Raw genomic sequence first — 25,388 nt, 5'->3', positions numbered from 1 at the left:
CATGGGCCCTACTGACCACCAAGTCCTGGCCCCAGGCTACCCCCTGCTCTTAGATGGGGAGACTGAGGCTGTACATCCAGGAGGGTCGCCCCAGAGGCTGCCCATGCATCAGGAAGGAACAGGGCTGGGGCTGTGAGTCCAACGCTCTTCTGGCTGTCGCCCCTTCTCCGCACCCTGGAGGGATCCATTCCCCTTGAGAAGCCCCTCCACTGGGATCTGGGTCTGGGGCCAGTTCCGTGGGTGCCCAGGCTGGGCACAGCAAGGATGGGGTCTGTTTGATCAGCAGTTTCGCCAGATGCCAGGCTGCTGGGACAGCAGGCAGTGGCCAGACCGGCCCTGCCACATGCCTCCACCCCTCGGGGGAGCACTGTGCATTGCCGTGTGCACGGCTCTCGCAGGCTGCAGGCTGGGAGGCCCTGCCACAGCTGGGCTCTGGGGAGGAGCAGTGGAGCCTGTGGCCAGCCGCAGGCTGTTGAGTTTCTGGGGGCCTCATGTCACCTTCCCAGGCCTGGTGAGATCAAGGCAGGCCCCAGGGCTGTAGAGCCAAAATCCACCAGACCCAGCTGGATGGACCTACAGGGACCCTGAAAGCCAGACGCCACCCTGGTCAGAGTGGAGCAGAGGCACAGGGGCCTATGGGGCCTGCTGTCCCTTCTTCTTACAGTAGCTCCGGCCCAGCCCCCGGTAACCAGGTGCCAGGCCCACAGCCCTCCTGTCCCTGCAGCCTGAGCCTGGTGCTGTCCAGCAAGGCCTCAGGGTCTGTGTCCAGTGCCCCAGTGCCCCTGGCTGGGTGGGGCCAGCCCAAAGGTGCCTGGAGGCAGGTAGGCATGACTCGAGCTCCAGGGTGGGCTCTGGGCAAGGTTCTCTGGTGTGAGGATGGGAAGGATGGCCCACAGAGGGGCACGGGGAAGCCAGATAGCTGGGGGCACATGAGGGCCTCAGGGGCTCGTCCTCGGTGGGCAGAGCATGTGTCCCCACTGGTGGGGCCGCAGCTGCAGGTGCATCGCATGGGGACTCCACACACACTCACTTTTCTGATTCCAGCTTTTATTGGGCTGAGCGCTCCCCTCCAGGGGAGGCTGCCGTCAGAAGGGCAGGACGCAGCACCTTGGTCGCCATCACCCCCATCTGGGCCACCCTGACCCCGTCTCACCCAGGCAAAGGGCCTGTTGCTGACAGACTTCGGGGTGGGCAGGGGCTCAGTGGGGTGCCCAGCAGCCAAGGGACAGTGCGAGTGGCTCGGTGGCATCAGGGGCCCCGAGGGTCTGTTCAAGCAGAAGGAGGAGCCTGGTTCGGGAGATGGGGGATGGGATGGGGGATGGGATGGGGAATAGGGATGGGAAATAGGGATGGGGGATAGGGATGGGGGATGGGATGGGGGATGGGGGATGGGGCCGCAGCCATCCCCCACTCCAGTACCCAGTGTAGGTCACAATAATTTAAAGACACTATAGACATTTCGACGCTATATAACATCATAAGTTAACCAGGTTCCTTGCAGAGGCTGCCGGGCCTATGGACTCAGGGGTGTTCTGGGACTTGGGGAAGGTGAGGGGATGGCGCCAGGCTGAGGGTGGGGTATTCATGGTGGCCCAGAGACTCACAGCATCCAGGCATGGTTAGGGGCACATGGGCTGGACCACAGGGTCAGAGCCCAGGAGGGACTCACTTGCCCCAGGCTGGGCCCAGGCCCTTGGCTTGTCGGCTGCTCAAGAACACATTCCCACAGGCTTCCAAGAGAACACACCCTAAATGGGGGCCAGGCCGTGGGCAGTGGAGGGTGCACCAGGAGCCAGCGGCAGACCATCCCCTCTGGCCTCGGATGAGTTCCTCCCTCTGTCACTCACGCTCCTCAGAGACAGGGGTGGGAGCGTCCAGAAAGGACACGTCCAGCTCTGGATACAGATTTTCTCAACATTGCAGTCAAGGTGAAAGGACTAGGACAGGGCCAGACAAACCCTCAAAGGCACCGAGGGGAGTGCAAGCCCCAGTGAGGCTGTCATGGCGGGGAGGGAGCAGCCGAGTGCCTCAAGGCATGGGAGCCACCTCTTGCCACCCTGGGCATCCTGATGTGTTCTCCTGGGTCCAGAGCCCCAGGCTGGGCAGGAGAAAGGTGTAAGCCTCCACTCACAGCTGCAGGGTCTCTGGCAGGTCCTTGTGCCACTCTGGGCCTCAGAGTCCCCATCTGTCAAATGGGACAAACATCCCTGACCACTCACCACTTGCCTGCCCACCCCGCAGCGGCACTGTCCCAGGGGTCAGGCTGGCTCCAGGGGGAAGGGGGGCTCTGTAAACTGGAGGTGCCAGGCCGGGAGGGCGACAGGATGAGGGAGGGAACGACACACTCCTGGAACCTGATGTGGGTGACATTTTGATTTGCTCGATATTCTTTTCTTTTTTCATTTTTTTGTTTGTTTGTTTGTTTTTGAGACAGTCTCGCTCTGTCACCCAGGCTTGAGTGCAGTGGCACAATCTCAGCTCACTGCAACCTCCACCTCCTGGGTTCAAACAATTTTCCTGCCTCAGCCTCCCAAGTAGCTGGGATTACAGGTGCGCGCCACAATGCCCAGCATATTTTTGTATTTTTAGCAGAGACAGGGTTTCACCATGTTGGCCAGGCTGGTCTCAAACTCCTGACATCAGGTGATCCACCCGCCTCGGTCTCCCAAAGTGCTGGGATTACAGGCATGAGCCACTGCGCCCAGCCATTGATAGGATTTTCAAAAGAAGGAAAGATGGCCTGGAGGAGCCTGTCCATGGCTCTCCTCCAAGGCCTGGTCAGGGCTGTGTGGTCCGACGCGCCCCTGCACAGCTTACTTCTAGAACCCGCAGGCACTGCGTGGTCCCCATCAACCCCAGGCTGCCTCCGCTCTGCAGGGGCAGAGGGCCAGCCAGGTGGGGCTGGGAAAGGAAACAGAAAGGGTGTTGAGGGGATGGGCTGACACAAAGTACGGAGTTACGACTGGCTACGCATTAGTGCTGAGAATCCTCTTCTGATACTAAGAAAACATAAATAATTTGTGTCAACATCTGTCCCCACCGCCCCAGGGCCCAGCAGCAGACCCGGCCTGGGAATCGGTCTTGAGGGGCCAGCCAGCATAGCTTTTCTGTGTCCATGTTGCCAGGTGGGGCAGGGGACGCTCAGTCTCGTCGTCACTTTGCTCTCTGGGATACACGTGTGTCCTGGAGGTTCATTTTCCCAGAGAGAAGAAAGGGAACTTGCTGGGCCGTGTCGGGGAGCACAAGGCCCCTGGCCTTGCTCTCTCGGTGGGTCACGGGGGCTGTTCTGCCGCAGGAGGTGATGGGAGGAGGTGGCAGGAAGGAGCCCCAGGGAGGTGGGTAGAGGGCGTGGGCCCCGGCCGGTGTCCTCCTGCACGTGGAGCTCCCCGCTTCTGCACCCGCCTCTGCCTGCCGCTGGCAGCACCAAGGCAGGGAAGGCGAGGATGGATGTGCAAAATGCCGCTGGGTGTCTGGGGTGCCCGCGGCCGCCTCTGGGCCCGGCCTCACTTGCAGGTGAAGACCTCGGTGCGCTCGCTGCAGGTGTTGCACTTGACGAAGCAGCACCAGTGGAATTTGCAGTTGCACTGCCACACCTTGGTGTACTGGTGGGTGTTGTAGCCTCGGCCACAGCACATGGTGTCACAGCCGTCCGCACCGGGCGACGTGCGGTTGCAGAGGCGGCCCTGCGTGCCCACGCTGCCCGTGGCCGCGTCCTCCTCGCAGTAGTTGGGTGACTTCTCGATGTACACCAGGTCCGTCTCCATGGGCTTCTGATAGCTGCGCAGCTGTTTGATGCGCAGGAAGGTGGGCTGCCGCAGGCGGCTGGCCCGCACCACCTCCACCTGCACGGCCGCGTTGTATTTCTCCTTCAGCAGGTGGCCCACCTCTCGGAACTTGGGCAGCGTGGTCCAGCAGGTCTTGGTGGTGCAGGAGCCAGACACGCCGTGACACTTGCACTCCAGCTGCATTCGGTCCTCCAGAACCTGAGGGCGACAGGGAAGCTGCTTGGCACGGCACGGCCCAAGCTGGGCCCCTCCAAGTTCCCCTACCCCTGCCTCCAGCCCACCCCTGGAGCCCGCTCCTTCACTTGCAGCTGTGTGACCACGGGTAAGTGTCTCTCCCTCTCTGAGCCTCAGCCTCCTCACCCATTACTTGGAGCTGCTAACAATAGGTCTCCACTGCATAGGAGGGTGTAAGGGTGCAGTGAGAATATTTGGGACTTGGCAGAGCCTGCTGTACATTTATCGAAGGTATTTTGTTAGACTCTCACAGCCCTTCAAGGAGATGCTATGTCCTGGTCATGCACTGGTGAGGAAACTGAGGCTTGGGGCTGTGGGACCTGCTGCAGGTCACAGGTGGGGTTCGCCCAGCAACAGTAGGTACTTAATAAATGCTCATTACCCCACCCTGCCATCTCTCCTGCTCCCCACCCTCGGGCTTGGCGTAGGGTCTGGCATGCAGTTGGTGCTTAACAAATGGCTGTTTAATGGAAGCCTGAAGTGCCGGTGGCCCTCGGTGCACATGTGCCCAAGGCCGGAGGGTGAGCAGGGGAGGCGAGTACACAGGTCAGTGAGGCCCGGGCGTGCTGAGAAGCCGACAGCCCCGGCCCACCCGCTGTTGTTCTTCCTCCTCAGCTCCACAAGGGCCCTCCACGGGTGCAGTGTTTTCCTTGGGCCTCCCTCCATGGCCCCAGAAGGCTGATTCCCAGAGCCAGCCCTGACCCCAGGTACTCATTTACCCGGATCGAAAGGGCCCTGCCAGCCGGGCCTGATTGAAGATGGGGAATTATTAGCTGGCGCCCCGCGGCTGCAGAGGGGCCATTTGTCAGCTGTCAGAGCTCTGCTGGCCTCGCTCGGCAGCCCAGCCCTGCCGGGGCTTGGCCACCGTCTGTCCCTCGGGCCAGAACTCACAGTCATGGGGCACCTGCTGTTGGCCCCCAGCTCTCCTCAGTGGAGAAGTCCCCCAGGAAACGAATGAATGAATGAGTACAAGAAAAAGAGGGAGAGAAACAGCTCCACAGAGATGGCTACTGCCCCGAGCAGCTTCCCTGGCCTGGCTGTATGAGGTCCTCTGGGGCTCGCAGTTCAGCATGGGACACAGCGAAGGTGCTGCAGGAACCCAGGAGAGTCTAATCCCGCTGGAGTCAGGGTGCTCGAGGTAGGGGCTTCCTGGAGGAGATGTGGGTATTGATGGATGTGTCAGAGCTCATTAGAAAAGGGGACAGCATTCCAGAAGGGGTTCAACATGAGCAAAGGTCTGGAGATCACCAAGCATGAAGGAAAAGACTGGGCCCAAAGGCTCAGCAGGTGGGTGCTGGGTGGGGCCTAGGCTGGCAGCCTGGAGCTGGGGTGTCCTCTGCTCTGCATCAGTGATGCCCTTGGGCAAAGACTGGGGAGACTGGGGAAACTGGGGAGACTGGGGAGAGGTGGCAGAGCGAGGCTGATGCCCCCCCAGGATGGCTGAGGGTGGGAGGAGTCCAGGAGTCCTGAGAAGAGGGTGGGGCAGCTTTGGGGAATTGCAGGGCTCAGAGGCTGGGCTGAGGGGCGTCTGGGCCAAGGTCGTGGGCCAGAGCCTGGACTGGGTGTCTGGACAACCCCCAGAGAGTATATTGGGACCTCCTCCCTGTCTCCTGCCCCTCTCCCATCATGTCCATCACCCCAGCTCCCTGTTCATCTCTGCTGGGATCTGTCCCCTCCCGGAAAAGCCACTCCCTCCACTAACCTGCCCCTCAAGCCTGGAAGCATTGCTGGCCCTGGCCACACGGCCTGCCCGGATGCTCCCCAGGCCGGGCGCCACCCCAGGAGCTGCCCTGATGGTGGCCCCTCTCGGAGTTCCCAGCTGGGAGAAGTTCACCCCACCCCTGGCTGTTCACCCTCCTCAGATGGGCCTGGATGGCCGGAGACCTGGCAGGCCTGTCCAGACTAGAGGGTGTGCAGGCCACGTGGTCCAGGCTCAAGCTGCCCTCTAGTGCTCCCGCTGTGGCCCAGGATGGCTGCCCCTGGTACTGTGCTCGGCATCCCTCCCCCTCCTCCCTCGCCTACCCCTGTCTCCCAGTCTTCATCAAGGCCAGGGAGCCCAGTTGTATGCTACTGCCCGCCTGGGGACAATCGGCCCCTGCAGGGCCAGGCCGGTGACCATCCGCAGATAAAGCCTAATGGGCCGCTTTTTGCAGAGCGAGGGGCCACATCCTCGCTTGGCTGGGTCCCTTGGGTCAGAGCCTCTCCCAGGAAGTGATCACAGGGTTCAAGAATGTGCCATTTCCTTCACCAGTGCCCTGGCTATTCGAGCCACAGCAACGGTGGCGCCAGCGCTGAGACCTGCCCCCTGCCCCAGGAGACCACCTGGCAGGGCACAGAGTGAGCTCATCTTGCTCAGAGGAGCTGCAGGCTGCAGCAGGGGCCGCTCCTCCAGGCCTTGGTTCCTCCTCGACCCTGGGGGCCTGGTTGGGTGGTGGGGTGGTGGACTGAAGGGGCTCCAGGAAAGGGCTGATTCAATGTTCTTTCCTGAATAAGGGTGTAGCCTGGAAGCAGTGCTCAGGTATAGCCAGGCAGGGGGGTCATGGGGTTGGTGGACTAAAGCCCTTCTAGGGGGAGGCTGACCAGCCCAGGAGCCTGGCGTCCAATATTCCAGCCACTGGGGCCGACAAAAGGCATCTCACCCCGGATCCTGGCGATGGCCTGGGGCTGTGGAACGAGGTGCCTCACACTCTCTTCCACAGCACCTCCCATGCCTGCTGGTCCCTGCCCCTAAGTGTGGCCCTGACCTGTGAGCCCCTCAGGGACACAGCCCATGTCTGCTTCACCCTCTGACCACGAGCCCACAGAGTGGATTGAGTGTGGCCTCAAGTGAAGTTATGTCGTGAGCCACTGGCCGAGGAGAGAGTGTGGAGGGTGTGCCCCTCCCAGGATCCGGCACTCCCATTAGGATGGTGTGAATGATATGCCCACCCAGCAGGACGCTGTGGACCCTCAGTCAGGGAAGAGCTGTGCCAAGATGTGGGACATGGCCAGCTAATGGGGTTCCCAGTCCCCAGTTCCAGGAGCTAGTGGCACTCCACAGCGATGGCTTCTAACCTCATGTCACCAAGAGAGGTGCCCTCAGCTGTCCTGACACCAGCCCCCAGGCCTCTGCAGATGGACAATCTCCTGCCTTCACTGGGTTGGTCTTGGGGGCATGGCCTCTGTCTGCCCTGCTGACCTGCCCCACACAGCAGTGGGGACCATGCACCAGGGGCAGAGCCAGCGCCGGGCACTGGGCACTCAGGTCTCCAAAACCTCAGGGGCTGCTCAGAGCTTTCTGCACAGGCACCCTGTGGCAGCCCATTAAAGGCCACTCCAGCCCACCAGGGAGCTTGGGGAAGGGCAGTCAGGGCCTTGGTCTGGTAGAAGTGGGGGCAGGGCGGGGGCGGGCCTTCAGACTCTGCCCATCTCACTCTTGCCCACCAGGGACACCAGCCTGGGCCACATGCCAGCTTGGGGAATGGCACAGTAACCCCCCAAATTCACGTTTGCTCAGAGCCTTGGCAAGTGACTTTATTTGGAAGTGAGGTCTTTACAGATATGATTAAGGAAAGGATGGAGAGGAGGTCACCCTGGGTTGTCCAAGTGGGCCCTAAATCCAATGAGAGGGTCTATACAAGAGATGGAGAGGGCCAGGCGCAGTGGCTCACGCCTGTAATCCTGGCACCTTGGGAGGCCAAGGGGGCGGATCACCTGAGGTCAGGAGGTCCAAGACCAGCCTGGCCAACATGGTGAAGCCCCATCTCTACTAAAAATACAAAAATTAGCTGGGCACAGTGGCACACACCTGTAATCCCAGCTACTCGGGAAGCTGAGGCAGGAGGATTGCTTGAACCTGGAAGGCACAGGTTGCAGTGAGCAGAGGTCAGGCCACTGCATTCCAGCCTCCAAGCAAGACTCCGTCTCAAAACAAACAAACAAACAAACAAAAAAGAGATGGAAGAGAAGAAGACTCAGACTCAGAGGAGACCTGGTGAAGACAGAGGCAGGGGCTGGAGGGAGGTGGCCACAGCGGAGGAACACTGGGAGCTGAGGAATGCTGGGAGAGCCAGGAAGCATCCTCCCCTGGTGCCTAGAGGGAGTGCAGCCCTGCCAACCAGCACCTCGATTTTGGACTTGGGGCTCCAGCGCTGAGAGAGAACAGATGTCCTTTGCCGTAAGGCCCCACTTGCGCCACTTGTCTGTGGCGGCAAGTCAGCTGCTCTCCACCCACCTCACTGCGCAGTGGGGTCCTGAGGAAGTGGGGGGGCAGAGGTGGGCCTGGTACTCTGTGATGGTGCCAGGGTCCTAGCACCAACCCAGGAAGGGCTGGACTCAGTGCTTATGGAAATTTCCAGAAGCCCTACCCTACACTCACCCCCCCACCGCCGTGATGAGCACCGTGCTCTTTTAAAAGGACCCTGTCCTGAGGGTCACCGTGACACCACCACCCTTGGCCTTTTCCAAGGGCTCAGGCCACACTTGTGCCCCACAGGTGCACAGGGTGGGGGCTGTTGGAGGGGCAGTGAGGAGTCGGGGGGACAAAGTGCATTGCACCTGCTGTGCAGATAAGAAGGCCAAGGCTCCGCAGAAGCATGGGTCAACCAGGGCCTCACCGACTATCCGAGACAAGGCTGGTAGGAGAGTTGGCCACTGGTGGCATTGTCAGAGCCCTTTCCTGTGGCTGTCCTCTTTGTCCCCTGCCCACCTGTGGGGACCATCACCAGCCTTCTTGTTTTCCCACCTCCTGTCTCCCCAGGGGCCAGTCCTACCTGCCTCCATTTCCCTTCTGCCTTTCCATCACTTGTGAGTCCCCAGACACCTCCAAGTCCCATACCAAGTCAGCCCTGGGGTTCACACGGCACCCTAGAGCTAAATCAGACACAACTCTGGCCCTTGAGTTGGTCAGTGTCACTGCCCTGCAATGACACCTGTAGCCCAGAGACCAACAACACCCTACCCGGCCATCCCCGCCCTGGTCTCACCACACTGCATACCACGACCTGGGTCCCCCATGCCTCTACCTGTGCTATTCCCTCTGCCGGGAGCGTCCTTCCCCGCTTCTCTGCTGTGTACACTTCCCCACGAGCAGGGACCTGAGCCACTCAGTCAGGTCTGCTGCGCACTCTGGGCCTCATTCTCCTTATCTTTAAAATGGGGACAGTGAGAACTTCTTCCCCGGGGGTGTGAGAAAGGCTCTGCTCAGAACCTAAGCAGCTGCACAGGCTCAAGGGTGGTGGTGGTTCCCATGAGGGTTCAGCCTCGCCTTCTCCTCCTACTTCTCCTCCTCCTCCAGGGACTCCCCCAGGGAGTCCAGGTAAGTGACCCACACTTTCCTCTGGCCTCTCAAGGTTCATGAACCTCCATTTATGGCATGGACTGTGATCTGCCTGTAGCTGGAGACTAGTGTTCACATGCTGTCTGTGAGTTCCTTGGAGGCAAAGGCTGTGTCACTGATTCCTTCATCCATCCATCTATCCACCCATCCCTCCATCCTCCCATCCATCCACCCATCCACCCACCCATCCTTCCATCTATCCATCCCCATCCATCCACCCATTCATCCACCCATCCATCCACCTACCCATCCACCCATCCTTCCACCCATCTTTCCATCCATCCATCCATCCATCCATCCATCCATCCCCATCCATCCATCCATTCATCTACCCATCCTTCCATCCATCCATCCATCCACTCATCCATCCACTCATCCATCCATTCATCCATCCACCCATCCATCCACCCAACCATCCACCCACCGATCCATCCTTTCATCCATCCATCTACTTATCCATCCATCATTCCATCCGCCCATGCATCCCATCCACACATCCACTCAACCATCTACCCACTCATCCACCCATCTATCTACCCATCCATCTATCCTCCCATCCACTCATCTATCCATCCACCCACCCACCAATACTTCCATCCATCCTTCCACCCACCCACTCATCCTTCCATCCATCCTTCCACACACCCACCCATCCTTCCATCCATCCATCCCCTCATTCATCCATACTTCCATCCATTCATGCATCCACTCATTCATCCACTCATCCATCCATCCTTCCTTCCATCCATCCATCCACCCACCCATATACCCATTCTTCCATCCATCCATCCACTCATACATCCACCCACCCATTCATCCACTCATACATCCACCCATCCATCCTTTCATCCATCCATGCATCCAGTCATCCATCTACTCACCCATCCATCCACCCATCTATCCACCCATCCATCTATCAATCCACCCATCTACCCATCCATCCATTCATCCATCCATTCACCCATCAATCCGCTCATCCATCCACCCACCTATCCATTCACCCATCCACCCTGCCATTCATCCATCCACCCATCCATCCATCTAACAATAACTTAATAACCACCTGTATAATAACCTCCACATCTACAAGAGAAAGTCAAGTCGTTGGCCTGGTGTTCAAGATCTCTTCTTGAACAGGCCCTACTTCTTGTGCCAGGCCCTACTTGCTTCCCAAGTCCTGTGGCCATCAAGCCTTCACTCTGACACTCTCCTACACAACCAGGCCCTCACCATCCTGGGTGTGACCCCTGCACCCCTCTTGTGGACGCGGTTCCCATAGCCAAGGCCTTGTCTGATTCCTCTCTGCCCTGTGCCCAGCCTAGCACCTGGCACAGAAAAGGGCAGTGAGTGACCAGTGGTCTCAGCTATAGTCCCTGGGCCCGAGGGATTCTTCAACTCCTCTTTGCCTGGAATGGCAAGTCTGTCCCACACCTGAGGAGCCCCCTAGGCTCTGCTGCCCTGGGTGCAGCCCCCAGGCCTCAGAGCCAGAGCCGGCTGGGTGTTCCACTTGGCTGGCCACCCTATCTCAGGCCATCTTGCCGCCGTGCGGCTGCTCCTCCCAGCCCAGTATCTGGGGCCCTCATCTCCAGCGGGCGGAGCCCGGCTTGCTCTGACTTCTTCCCCAGTGTGTCCCTGCCTGAATTTCCTCCATTGCCACCCACCACACTCCGTCCCGCCCTGTGCAGGAGCAGCCTGCTCCCCAGCAGACCCCGGCTCACAGCGTCCACCTTCCTCAGGCTGCTCCTGCCTCCTGGGGGCATCCCTTCCTTGCTGAGTAAAAAGGCTGCCTCTGTCAGGAATTCTTTCCTGGTGTGCTGATGTGACCTCTGGGACCAGGAACGCCAAGGGCAGGGACAGGGGCTGTGGCCTGGGACCTCCCCTCACCAGGTCCCCAGCCAAGCCCAGCTCACACCCTGCATGGAAATAGGGTCCCCGTCTTAGCTGGGGGCTGTGAGCATCACGTCAGCACTCAGAGCCTCAGCTCTCACGTCTCTGGATGGGGACAGCCTCCTCCAGGTATTAGGAGGCTCAGAGCCATGCACGTGGAGGACCCAGACGGCCCCACCTGCTGCACACCTATGGAGACTCAACTGCTTCTGCTAGAAGAGGAGCCTGAGGCTCCGAGAGGTCAGCGGGTGACATACCAGTCCCAGCTAATGCCCCCACCAGCCGCACCCGCACCCTACCTTCCTGCCGGCCTCATTGTTGTGCAGGTTCATGAGGCGCCGCGCGTTCTTCTTGATCTCCCGAGCGTCCACGAAGCGCCGGGAGAAGTCGATGCCGTAACGCACGTCGGCCGAGCAGCCACCCCACTTCCAGCCCTCGGCCTGGTTGTAGTAGCCCTGCTTCTCTCGGTCACAGCCGCAGTTGCTCAGGTTGCCTTGGCTGCAGGCAGCAGTGACGGCGTGTGCTACGCCAGCCGCGGTGATGGCGTACGTGAAGGCAGCCTCACGGCTCCCTGCGGGGACAGACAGGTGCACAAGGTGAGGCCCCAGGCCCTGGGCCAGGTGGGCTCAGGGGGTGAAGTGCCGGGCCTCGATCCACCTGCTGTTGGCCAGTTGTGTGACCCTGGGCTCATTGCTTGCCCCTCTGAACCTCTGACTCACCAAAGCAGGGCTGATGGGAGCCACCTCTCAGGGCTATGGTGAGGGCAGTGCCTGGAATACAGCAGGCCCCAGTGCACCCTGAGACCCGCCCTCCAGCATGCAGCACTGCCGACAGCTTCTCTCCCTGTTCCCAGGACTGGGCGGGAGAGGCCTAGTTTCCCCAGCCCTGAGAGTGAGCGGTGGGGACCCGTGGAGGGGATGGGTATCCCTGCCTCTGCCCCTCCCCTCTGCCAGCCTCCCAGGAGCCCCTTCTCATGAACGGGCATTTGCACTGACCCCGTAGGGACCAGCTATGCATGGCCAATGGAAGCTGGGGCCACGGGGAGCATGGGGGGCCTCACCCCCACCCCAAGCCAGGAACCCAGGTAGAAGTCACACAGCTCAGAAGCCCTTTGTTGCCATCTCCCTTCTTGGTCCACCCACCTTCAGTCCATCTCCAGATCCTGGGCCCCTTTTCCTCACCTCCTCCTAATACTCCTGCCTGACCCAGGGGCCCCAGAACTGCCTGGACCTGGGCAACAGTCCTCCCTGCCTCCCTCATCCCCCCAGCCACCAGCTGGTTCACTCCAAGGGCTGTCTGGCCAGGGCCCTCGCTGGCACCTTCGCTGATTCCCTCTGCTGGTAGAGCCAAGCCCACGGCTGAGCTGGGAAGGGAGGGTCCCAGGTCAATGCCCGCTGGCTGCCCCAGCCCTCTCTCCCCATCCTCTGCCCAGAACAATGACTCAGTCTTTCCAGGCGCTGCCCACATCCCCTGGGGATTATGTGGTCTTTTGGTGGAATTCCCTCCTGCTTCATACCCAAATACCAAGGACCTTCCAAGGCCCAGGTCTGAGGCCTCCCCGTCCAGGCAGCCTTCCCAGACCCCCGGACAGAAGGGAGCACTTGGTGCCTGACCCCTCAGTTCCAAATCTGACCCAGATCCGGACACCCTCTCCCTGCTGAGTCTTACAGGTGGGGACTTCCATATGCGTCCGAAGGCCCCTGAGGTGGGCAGGTTCAGCTCTCATTTCCTCTTTGTTTTCCCCAGCCCCAGACCAGGCCCTGTGCATCCTTCCATCCCGACCCTGGACTCTTGGGTCCCTCTCAACCTGCCCCTGCCTGGGTCTGTGTCATTCCTATGTCCCCAGCACCTGGCCCATGTGGACACCGAGCAGGCTCAACTGCGCCAGCTGGAGGACCAAGACCCAAACTCCAGCGAGCGGGAACCTCCCTGCCCATCTCAGCAACAGGCAGAACAGGGCCGGTGCTCAGCCCAGGAGAGGGCAGCTGGAGACTCACACTGCTGGCATGGCACAGTCCCCTGCCCAGCACCCGCGAGCACCCACACAGCCCTCAGTTGCCCACTGCTGTGCCTGTTATTGGGGCTGAGGTGACAGCCCACAGATTGAGACACAGTCAAGTCAGGTCTGTTCTATGAACAACCATTGAGCACCAACGGCATGCCCAGCCTTGTGCTAGGGGCTATGTGTGTGCTCTGGGGCCACTTCGTTGCCCGCAGCCAGCTGGGGGCTCAGCCAGGTGGGGTCCCTCTTCCCTAGGGTATCTTCCATCAGGGTGAGAACTGGGGTGGGGCCCACCAGCGTTAGGAGAAGACCTTGGTGGGCTGTCTGTCTGCTGTCGTGGAGGGAGCCACGGCTTCCTAGGAACTTCCTTCCTGAGAAGAACTAAGGGGAGGGTAGTGTCCAGCATCCCTCCCTCCCCAGCAAGGTTCGAGACTGCAATGATCAGCCTCCTCTGAGCTGCAGGCAGCACGGCCCCTGCCTTCGAAGGGCCTCATCCTGCCAGCCTCTCCTCCTCTGGCCGCTGTCCACCCACACTGCCCACTCTCTGCCTGGGCCAGGGCCAGGAAGATTTAGGAATTCACCTCCCCGAGTCTAAATTAGGTCAAGATGACCCAAAGGGAAGCCCTTGCATGATGTGTGAAGTGGGGTATTAAACGCCCCATCCTGTCTGCATTACCCAAGCACAGCAGGGCCTGCTGGCAAGAAAGCCTCGGAAATATCTCATGGGGGTAGGGGTAGGGGGCAATAAACCAAGAGGAGGATCCCAGTAAAGGGTCGAGAAGGGCCACAGAAGGGTCACGGCACCTCAAAGGATTCACTGCCTGCCTCTGTGGAGTGGAGTCAAGGAAGGCTTCCTGGAGGAGGTGACATTTTAAGTAGGTACAGTCTTAACAAGAAGCATGGATTCACGTGTGTGTGTGTGTGTGTGTGTGTGTGTGTGTGTGTGTGTGTGTGTGATGTGTATGTGTGGCTGTGGTAGGCATGTACTCCCAGCATGGTCACACAGAGGCAAAGATGCTGAGCTGTGGAAGGGTATGGTGAGGTCATGAGTGGCCATAGAGGAGGGGGAGAATGTCTTGCAAGCAGGTGGCACTTTCTGTCCAGGTGCCAGGGCCAGCTGCTAGGGAGGGCTGGATGTCAGGGCGCTTGCCTGGCCACACAGGTGTGGATTCTGGAACACTCAGAGGCCGGTTGACAACAGCACCAGTGTAGCCCATCCTCAGGGCTCTCCCCGTGCACGGGGTGCGCACCCAGCCCTCACACGTGCTCCCATTTCACCTGGATGTTAGGGTGAGGTGCGTCCAGCCATGAGTCCCAGTTTACAGAGGAGGAAGCAAAGGCACAGAGAGTGGCTGGAGCAAGATTCAGACCCAGGGAATGAATTCAAAGACCAGGAAGGCTGACGGAGGAGCAAAGCGCCTAGGGTCGGGGGCGCTGGAAGCTCTTCTGCCCCCACCTTGGCCTGTCTGAGTCTAAGGTGACCTGGGGCAGCAGGAGAGGGTGAATGTGGGCTGTGCAGCCCCCAGGGAAGATGCTGCCTGTGAACAGTCTGTGGACCTGGGGGGCAGGGGCAGCTGCAGGCAGGCTCTGGGTGGGAAGCTCTAGGGAGCCTGAGCTGGCTTCGGAGTGGGCACGTGTCACCTGACGGAGGGGGTCTAGGAACCCCAAACGATTGTGTGGGCCCAGCCGGTGGAGTTTGAGGACAGATGTAGATGTCCCCTCAGAGGTCCTGGAACAACAGCCTGTGATCCTCCTCTTCCTCCCCCATGGCAAGGCTGCAGAGCGGGTCAGAGGATGCCACTGTCCTGAAGTGCCTGAGCAGGCTGGCAGGTCCACAGTGGAGTTTGCACACTTGGAGGACGCTTCCTACAAGCCTCCCTTCCAGCCTCCCGCAAGCGCCTGCTCTCACCCGGCTATGCCCGCCCCAGGCTTAGACTCAGTTACTCACCAGTTACTCATCGCCTGCCGCTCCCGCTAATTCCTTTTTTATTTGCTTTTAATGAGCCAAACTCTCTGGTCTCCCATGGAGACAAGCAGGAGATGAGCTGCAGAGAGTCGTAGTTTTGGGAGAATCAATAAGAATGACGTTAGGTCCAGCAAGAGTCGCTCCCGTGCGCCTGGCACGTTGCCTGTGTTGTCCGGTTAAATTCTCGCAGCAGCCCACGGGGGAGGGCCCGTTACCCGATGTTACTGACCTAGACGCCCACTCCAAGGGCTTTGTCATGGAGTGCCTGGGTGTGTAGTGAGAAGGGCAGAAGGGCTGCAGGCTTCCCCCGTGTCTCTCCCCAAGTCACCCCTGGAGCCGTGACTGGGGCACCTTGCCAGTCCATGCACACACCATGCTTCCTCCAGGCTGACAGCGAGCTAGCGCTTAGACTTAGAAGCCGGTCCTCTGAGCGGGCGCAGACAGACTGGACCCATGCGCCTTGCTCAGCAGCTGTTAGTAGCCCCCAAGACCTCTGAGATGACTTCCAGTGACTTGGCCTGGCCCCCAAGGTCCCAGAGGCCTGATCCCACCAGTCCTCGCCCACCACTGTCAGCAGCCCAGTGTGGCCCGCCTGCAGGTTGGGCAGCCACCTCCGGCGCACAGTAACTACTTCTGAATAAAGGACCTGCTGGCTTCCTGCCGCCTGCCCTGGGGACAGCAGCCCCTTCTCTTCCTGGAATACCTGCCCGCTCTCCCACATATCCATGCACTACTCAGGCTCTGGACGCAGGCAGGGCTGCTCCCTGCTCCCCGAATTCCCACTGTGGTGGGCACGCCCTCCTCTGGGCTCTCACTAGGTGCTCCTCAGGCTGCAGGGATGGTGGGCAGGATCCACGTCAGATTCTTTTGTGTACCCCCCACCCACCCACTGCTGTTTCCCAAATCCCATGCATGAGCAGGTCTGGGCTGGTCACCTCCTTACCACCACCTTGTCTCCAAGACAGCCCCGTTCTGATCAGACCCATTTCACAGATGGGAAAACTGAGCCTTCAAAGCAGGAAGTGATTTGCAATAGACCCATGGCAGGGACCACAGTCATCTGAGCTCAGCAGCTGCCCTAGATGTGTGTGGTGATGGGGAAGCTGGATGAGGGCAGCATGGATGCTCTGTTTGGGGCCGGCAGCTGTCCTGCTGATACACTTGGGGCTTGGGAGGCCTAGGGGCCTCTCTGAAGACCCACAGCTTATCCAAGCACAGGTCTGTACCCTCAAACTCTAGAGCCAGCAGCAGCAGCCAGCCGTATCCCTAGAAAATGCCAGAGCAGGCTATATTCTGGCCACCCCTCATCCCACAGCCCTCAAGAGCACTGGGCGGGTTTCTGAGTAATGGTCCCGAAGCTTCCAGCCCCGCTGCAGGATTCACTGTTTCCAGTGCAATCTATCTCTGGTGCCTCGGCAAGTCACCAACCCTCTCTGAGCCTGTGTTCCCATTTGCCACATGGAACTCAAAGTCCTCACCTTGCTGCACAGCCCTAGTTGCCAGCTCAGAGCAAACAGGACAAGAGGGCACGGTACCCACATCACCAAGATGGTGGGCAGTCCAGGGCCGGCTGAGGGTGGACCAGATGCAGCAAAGGACTCCAGGACAGGCCCAGGTGTCTCTCTGTGCTCCATGCAGACTGGGCTGGAAACAGCCTCCTCCCCAGGGCCAGCCCCCTCAGCCCTGCCCAGCTGTCCCCTCAAATCCAGAGTATCAGAGCAGCAGAGTCCTCAGAGGCATGTGGGTAAACGGAGGCTGCTGGGGCAGGAATGGTCTGGCTACACAAGGGCCATCCAGCTCTGCTCTCTTTTCCATAAGTTATTTGAACTCGAGCCCTCACTAGACCCCCTGGCTGGGCCCAGGACAGCCTGAGAGGGAGGAGACGCAGCCCCCTGCCCTGCCCCTGCGGTGCCAGCCAGACCCTGATGTCCAGGGAAAGGGGGTGTGCTAGGGCAGAGCCGGGCCCTCATCCACAGTCATCTCACTCTGACCATGAGGAGGACGCTGGGGACCCTGGCAGATCTTTGTGAGTAGCTTCTAGAAAGAACAGACGTGTCTCCTGAACAAAGCTGGGGCTTGGGCAGGACGGGGCTTCCCACTCCCCTCCTCAGGGCAGAGCTGAGGGCTGAGTCCACCCTCCCAGCCACAGCTGCCACTCCTCACCATCCACTCACGCTCCCTGCCACTTCCTAGCGTCCACAGGGGCCAGGGCGCTTTTACTAGCAAGCCGTGGCTGAGCTCCTAGTGACCTGATTAACTGCATGGAGGCAGAGGTGGGAGAGGTGCTTGGTGCCCTCTTAGGAGGAGAGCCAGGAGTCTGCAGCCTCAGTGCTGAGAAGGCCCTCGGGGACCATCCAGTGCGGCTCCATCCCAGCAAGGAGCCTGAGGCCCAGAGACGGGCAGCATGCTCCCCAAAGTCACACAGCAGCTCAGGAAATGGGGGATCCGGGATCTGAGGTTCTCAAGTGAATGAGGTGAAGGCAAAGGTCTGGGGGCCACACATGGTCCCGGAGCTTTCTGGAAGCAAGGGGGCGGCTCAGAGTCTGACACCCTGCCTTCAAGTCTAGACTCTGAAATTTGCCAGCTGAGTGACCTCAGACCGGTGAAGGGGCCTTTCTGTGTCCCCGCCTCCCTAACCTGCAAAATGAGAGAACTGCTCCAATCCAGTCAGAAGGGCACATACAGTCCTGGGGGCAGGTTGACCTAAGCTTCATGCCTACAGGTGTGACATACGACACATTTGGGATCTTCGTGGGCGGACACACATTTGGGCATCTCTGGGCAGCAGGTGTGCACCTCTGCACGTGTCCCTGGGCGTACACCTGGGCTGACCCTTGGAGGCAGTGCCTGGGAGCGGCCGTGTGAACCTGTGCTCATGGATCTGTGCTTCCGGCCCACACGGTTCAATTCTCCTCCTCCCTGACAACCTGTACTTGTCCCTCTTTTTTTTAAAAAAAAGGGACGTTTTGGGCCAGGCATGGTGGCTCACGCCTGTAATCCCAGCACTTTGGGAGGCCGAGACGGGCGGATCACGAGGTCAGGAGATCGAGACCATCCTGGCTAACACGGTGAAACCCCGTCTCTACTAAAAATACAAGAAAATTAGCTGGGCGAGGTGGCGGGCGCCTGTAGTCCCAGCTACTCGGGAGGCTGAGGCAGGAGAATGGCGTGAACCCGGGGAGGCGGAGCTTGCAGTGAGCCGAGATCGCGCCACTGCACTCCAGCCTGGGGCACAGAGCAAGACTCCGTCTCAAAAAAAAAAAAAAAAAAAAAAAAAAAAAAAAAAAGGGACGTTTTGGGCCAGGCATGGTGGCTCACGCCTGTAATCCCAGCAGCACTTTGGGAGGCTGAAGCAGGCGGATCACCTGAGGTCAGGAGTTTGAGTCCAGCCTGGCCAACATGGTGAAACCCCATCTCTACTAAAAATACAAAATTAGTCAGGCATGGTGGCAGGCACCTGTAATCCCAGCTACTTGAGAGGTTGAGGCAGGAGAATCACTTGAACCTTGGGAGGTAGAGGTTGCAGTGAGCCGAGATCATACCATTGCACTTCATTCTGGGCAATAGAGCAAGAATCCGTCTTAAAAAAAATGACATTTTCTACAACTCAATAATAAAATGGTTAACAACTCGATTAAAAAGGACAAAGACCAACGGATGAATGGGTAAAGAAAAGGTGGTATAGATACACAATGCAATATTACTCAGCCATAAAAAAGAATGAAACCCTGTCATTGCTGCAGTGGCACGCGGGTCATCGTGTTAAGTGAAAGAAGCCAGGCACAGAGAGACAAATATCGCGTATTCTCACTCACATGGAGGAGCTAAAAAAGTTGATGTTATTGAGGTAGGGAATGGAATGACAGATGCCAACGGCTGGGGAGGGTGTCGGAGCATGAAGAGAGGTGGGTTAAGAGGTACAAAGATGGCCGGGCGCAGTGGCTCACACCTGTAATCCCCGCATGTTGGGAGGCTGAGGCGGGTAGACCACCTGAGGTCAGGAGTTCAAGACCAGCCTGACCAACATGGTGAAACCCCGTCTCTACTAAAAATACAAAAATTAGCCAGGCGTGGTGGTGGGAACCTGTAATACCAGCTACTCGGGAGGCTGAGGCAGGAGAATTGCTTGAACCTGGGAGGTGGAGGTTGCAGTGAGCCAAGGTCAAACCACTGTACTCCAACCTGGGTGACAAAGCAAGAATCCATCTTGAAAAAAAAAACAAAAAACAGAGGTACAAATACACACAGGTGGAAGGAGTGAGGTGTAGTGCCTGACAGCACAGTGGGGTGACTAGAGTTAACAACAATATATTGTGTATTCAGAACAGCTAGAAGAGAGAACTGGAAATGTTCCTAACACACAGAAACGATAAATATTCTAAAGGAAGGAAATCTTAAATACCCTGACTTGATTGTTACACATTGTGTACATATATCCACATATCACATGGACCCCATAAATATGTGTAATATTATGTATTAATTTCCAATCAAAAAATAAAAGCTAAAAAATAATAGGCCAAGGACCTGAACAGACATTTGTCCAAAGAAGGTATAAAAACATCCAATAAGCAGACAAAAAGCTTCTCAGCATTATTGGCTGTCAAGGAAATGCAGATCCAACCCACAATGAGATGCCATTTCACACGCACTAGGAATAAAAGGTAAAAAAGACTGACAATAACAAGTGCTGGTGAGGATGCAGAGAAATGGGAACCCCGGTGTGCGGGTGGCAGTGTGAGACACTGTAGCCTCTGTGGCAAAGTTGGGCAGCTCCTCAAAAACTTAAATGTAGGGTCACCATGAGACCCAGCATCGCCACTCCTATGCATGCACTTCAGAGAAATGAAACAGGCGCCCACTTACAAACTTGTGCAGAAGTACTCATAGTAGCCTTATTTGTAACAGCCCAAGGTAGAAACAGCCCAGGTGTCCATCCATGGACGAAAGGATAAGGAAAATGTGTTCTATCCATGCGACAGAATATCATTCAGCCTTAAAAAGGAATGAAGTATTGCTACATGCTCCAGTGTGGATAAAACTTGAACATATCGGCTGGGCACGGTGGCTCACGCCTGTAGTCCCAACGCTTTGGGAAGCCGAGACGGGTGGATCCCTTAAGCCCAGGAATTTGAGACCAGTCCGGGCAACATGGCAAAACCCTGTCTCTACAAAAAGAAAAAAAAAAAAAAATACACACGCACACACACACACAAATAGCTAGGTGTGGTGGTGCACATGCCTGTGGTCCCAGCTCCTCAAGAGGCTGAGGTAGGAGGGCCACTTGTGCCCAAGAGGTCAAGGCTGCAGTGAGCCATGTTCACACCACTGCACTCCAGCCTGGGCAACAAAGTGAGACCCTATCTCAACCCCCACCTCAAAAACCCCAAAACATCATGCTAAGTGAAAGAAGCCAGATACCAAAGGCCACATATAGTGTGATTCCATTTCTATTAAATGCCCAGAGGAGGTGGACTTGGAGAGACAGACAGTACCTCAGTACTGCCAGGGGCAAGAGGACTGGGACTGATTAAGCCACAGGGTTTCTTTCTGGGGTGATGAAAATGTTCTAAAATCAACTGCAGGGATAGCTACACAACTCAGGATATACTAAAAACCATGGGCTTGTACACATTAAATGGATGAATTGTAAAGTATGTGAATTAGATCTCAGTGAAGCTGTGATGGACACATAGGACACTGGGTGGCTTTCAGAGGGCTTCAGACCCATGTCCTACTCAATTTAAACCCTCCCTGAGGCCCCATGGGTATGAACTAAGATCCCCCCACCTCACAATTAGGACACTGGGCTCAGGAGAGGCAGGCGACTGGCCCAAGGTGGCACAGCAAGTGAGACACTGAGCTGAGATCTGATGGGACCCCAGAGTTCGTGCTCAGCCCACTCCCCACCTACCAGGACAGGGAAACCTGCAAAGTCTGCTTTGCACCTCACTGACCTGGACACCACACTCACCTGTGCCAGCCTCTGACACTCTACACACGTGCGACACTGCCTGTAACACTCACATTGTTGCCACCTGTGTGTCCCCGGCACCAAGGACAGCCTCCCTCCTGGCTGGACCTCCCAGAATCCCAGGGGTGAGGCTCTCAGCCTCCCATCCATCAAGTACTTGCCCAAGGTCAAGTGCAAGGCCTAGCACACAGCAGGGCAGGACCAACACACCGAACCTGGGGGGCAGACAGGCCGGGAGCTGCTCACAGACAGTGCAGCCAGAGACCAGGGATCACAGCCACAGAGGAGCCGGCAGGGCAGAGTGGCTGGAGGGACTGGGGTGCAGAGTGGCCAGTGAGGGCTTCTCTCAGGAAGGGATGCTGAAGGTGGGTCCCAAAGGATGGGAGAGGTGAGGAACACAGAGGTGCAGGGAACAGTGTTCCAGGCAGAGGGAACAGCAATGCTAAGACCCCGAGGTGAGAATGAGCTGAGCACGAGCGGTTTGTCCCAGCAGAGATCAGTGAGGATGAAGTGGGGGACGGCCCTTGGGGGCTGTACCATGTGGCCCTCGGAGAAGACTTTGGACTTTGTTCTGAAAAGATGGAAGGCCGTGGAAGGTGTCACTTTGACTTACATTGAAAGGGACCGTCCACCCCACCCACTGGGAGGCCTGTGCAAGGGTTTGGGTAAGAAATGCTGATGACCCGCCAGGCAGAGGAGGTGAAAAGTAGCCAGGGCTCAGAGTCTCAGGGTCCAGCTAATGGGACAGAGTCTCGGGGTAGAGCTAACGGGATTAGCAAGTGGACCGGGTGAGGCGGTTTAGAGAGAAAGGAGTGCAGAAGGGTCAGGCACGGTGGCTCACGCCTGTAATCCCAGCACCTTGGGAGGCCAAGGCAGGCGGATCACCTGAGATCAGGGGTTTGAGACCAGTCTGGCCAACATGGCAAAACCCTGTCTGTACTAAAAATACAAAAATTAGTCTGGTGTGGTGGCGGGGGCCTGTAATCTCAGCCACTTGGGAAGCTGAGCCAGGAGAATCACTCGAACCTGGGAGGTGAAGGTTGCAGTGAGCTGAGATCGCGCCACTGCACTCCAGCCTGGGCGACACTCCAGCCTTTGTCTCAAAAAAAAAAAAAGGGCGCCGAAGGGGCCCCAGTGCAAGTGAGGGCAGCTGGTGGGTGCTGCTTACTAGGAAGCAGGACAGGATCAGGCGGAAGGAGTTGCCTCGGCCACGGGTGGTTTAAGGTGCCCAGGGATGGCAGGAGGGAGGCGAGGGGCAGGTGGGAACTCAAGCCTGGCACTGAGAAGATGTCCCAGCATTGCCCAGCCCCTACTTCCTGGGGCCAACCCCCCCATGGAACTGGGGCTTGGGCTCCGTGACCCTGGCCAAGGCCCTCACTCCTCGAGCCTCAGCTTCCCCATTACCATGGGATGAGGCCTGGTGTTGTGCATTCTTTAAAATTCCTTTAGCAGGGGAGCTTTTGTGAGATAGACTTTCCTGAAGAATGGGTCAGGGGAGGGCTGCTGGGGCTGAGGTAGACTAGGGATGCAGGGTGGGGTGGGGTCCCTGAGGCCGGGCTGGGGAGGGGTCCCTGGGACATAGCTGGCTGGCGAGCTCTTTGGTCATCTGAGCCCCCGTCTGCCCCCTACCCCACCTGATTCCCAGGCTCTTCACAGCCCTGAGCTGCACGGTGGAGTACTGTCCCTCCTCCCCAGTTTACTGGTGTAGAGATTGACACTGAGGGAGGTGAGGAGACACCCCTGGGCCACACCCACAGCTCCTGGTGTTACTCGGCCCAGCTGGTGTGGTGCCCGTGTCCAGGCTGGGGGTCTTGGTCTAGACAGGGCTCAAAGTGGCTGTTGGGCACAGAAGCTGGAAGAGAAGCTCAGGCCCCAGGTGGGGCCCCACAATGGCCCCCTGTGGCTGTCCACGCCCCAGCCTGCCCTTTGACCCCAGCCGGGGCTCAGTCACAGGGGGACAAGTCACCGCTTGAGCTAGTCTGGGATCTGCATCCCTGACACACACAGAGCTCAGGCTGGGGACATCGGGGTGGAGGCAGGGACCAAGGCATGGGCAGAGAGGCCTCCAGGCCACAGCTTGGCCCCAATCCCTGCTTGTGCAGTTGAAGGATCAGAAGCCCAGAGCCCTGGCCTGCCTGGCCGTGCTGCAGTCCTGGCCTGGACCACCCGGGGCCGAGGCACGCTCTGGCCAGGGAGGGCTGGGCAGGCTGCCTCACACCCTGCTCCTAATTCTGCACCTTAAACGAAGGTGATAGCAGCACACACCTTGTGGGGTCCCACGTGGGAGAGGTGAGGCAGTGGAGGGCTCAGGACGGGTAGGAACATAAAAGTGCCAGATGCGTGTGGGCCGCTTTGATTAATATTACCCATCTCTGAGCAGGCCTGGACCCTAGGCCCGATGGTCCTGGCCTGGGTGCAGCCTGAGTGGGTGCTGCATGTGTGTGCATGTATGTGTGCATGTGTGTGTGTGCGTGTGTGCAATGTGCACGTGTGTGCAATGTGCACGTGTGTGCACGTGTGTGCATGTGTTTATGTGTGTACGTGTGTGTGTGCCAGGTGTACTGCTGTATGTCTCTCCACACGTCTCTGTCCTTCCCTCTCTGTTTCTCCCTCTCCCTCTGGGTCCCTCTGTCCCTCTCTGTCCCTCTCTGTCCCTCTCTCTCTCTCCAGCCCCGCCCGGCCCCCGCCCAGGCTCGGGCTGAGTCAGCGTCTCCACACTAAGCTCTTCCCTGCCGTTGTCATAAACAGATCATTGGAAAAAGTCATGCCAGGACCAAACACGCTGGCGCCCATGCGCCTGAGGCCTTTGTTCCGACCCAGCGGAGGCCCTCACACGCCAAGCGGCAGCCCCCCAGGTGGGGACAGCAGGCTCCGAGTGGGAAGGACCCGGCCTTCCGGGAGCTTTTCCCCAGCCCTGAGGTGCCAGGGATGCCCAGGAGGCCCCTCCTGCATCCAGCCCAGGTGGCCTGCCCTCGGGAGCGCTCTGGCAAAGCCAGCAACCGCCTGTGTGAGGTGGCACAGACACCCCTTCCTCCCCGGGGCTGCCCCAGGGCCTCTCAGCACCTGGATCCTGGCGGGTGGTTCCCTGAGAGCCTGCGGGCTTCTCTGGCCCTTGGGGGCCACGTGGCCTTGGGTGAGTCACACGGTCTCCTTGTGAGCCTCAGTCTCCCCATCTGTGACGTGTGGACGACAGGACCTGAGGTGGTCATGTGACAGGGCCCAGCCCAGGCGGGGGCTGCAATCATGAAAGAAATGACCCTCCTAAAAAGGTGGCAGGAGTTGGGCTGAGTGATGGCTGAGGGCCAGGCTGCTGTGCCCCTATGAAGCTGAGGGAGGGGCCCTACCCACCCTGGGGTCTGCGTCCTGCTTCAGTGGCCCGGGGCTCTGGAGGCTTTGCCCATGGAACTCATGTGGGAAGCTCTGTGGGGACCTCCATGTCCTTATTCTGAGGAGAGACCCCAAATCCTGGCAGAGTCCCAGCCCCCGCCTCGGCCCCTCCTGAGGCAGGTGGGGCACCAAGGCCCCCAGGGCACCGGGCTGCACCCAGGGTCACACAGCGGGACCCGGGCAGGTAGGGCCTGTGTCCTTGGCAGTGGCCTCTCCACAGCCAGACCCCATCCCCACTCCACTCTTGTCCTGTCTGTCAGGGCCCTGCCCGGGAGGATGGAAAATTCCCAACTTGGATGAGTTCCAGGTGGCCTTGGAGGGGCTGTGTGGAAGGATTGGGACCGGAGGACCAGCCACCACCCAGCTCACAGGGCCTCCATGCCACCCCCAGGAAAGGCCACAGCCCCACCACTGCCACAGCCCCTCGGGCTCTATCCTCCCAGGTGCCTGTGAGCTGCCTTCCTGGGGTGGGGCAGCCCCGGCCTCATCCCACCCCGAGCCAGGAGTGGGCTCGGGCAGCCTCGCCTCCGGGAAAGTCTTTCTGACCCTGACCGTCAAGGCCCCAGTAGCCCCTACAGTCCTGGCTGCCCGGCCCCTGAGCCTCAGAAACGTCCACTGAGCTGCCTTGGGCTGGGCCCCCCGGATGAGGGTGGAGGTGGGAGTGACCGGGGTTGTCAGCCTGAGGCCTGCAGACCACCAAGGTGCAGCCAGCATGAGACTGGGCCCAGCAAGCATTGCCTCCCGGCCTGGCCCCATTGGCCTGTGCTCACCCATTGTGTCCTGGGTGCAAGCCCTGGCCTGGCATACAGCAGGCACTCAATGAATGCAGGCTGAAG

General features: G+C 58.8%; 1 protein-coding gene across 2 annotated transcripts in view; it reads right to left on the bottom strand.

Annotated features, from left to right (window-relative positions):
* Positions 1 to 1,036: 1,036 nt before the first annotated feature.
* Positions 1,037 to 25,388, bottom strand: part of WNT7B (Wnt family member 7B) — a 56,872-nt gene continuing 32,520 nt past the window's right edge. For both annotated transcript variants that reach the window (XM_050806002.1, XM_050806001.1), the window contains exons 3-4: positions 11,523 to 11,794; positions 1,037 to 3,983 (exon numbers count right to left, since the gene is read on the bottom strand). In XM_050806002.1, the coding sequence (XP_050661959.1) occupies positions 3,504 to 3,983; positions 11,523 to 11,794 (752 nt within the window). In that variant the 3' untranslated portion in view covers positions 1,037 to 3,503. The remainder of the gene's footprint in view (positions 3,984 to 11,522; positions 11,795 to 25,388) is intronic.

The sequence above is a fragment of the Macaca thibetana genome, chromosome 10, assembly GCF_024542745.1.
Source record: "Macaca thibetana thibetana isolate TM-01 chromosome 10, ASM2454274v1, whole genome shotgun sequence".
NCBI lineage: Eukaryota > Metazoa > Chordata > Mammalia > Primates > Cercopithecidae > Macaca > Macaca thibetana.
The sequence above is the reverse complement of the archived record's forward strand: the minus strand, read 5'-3'. Positions and strand labels throughout refer to the sequence as shown.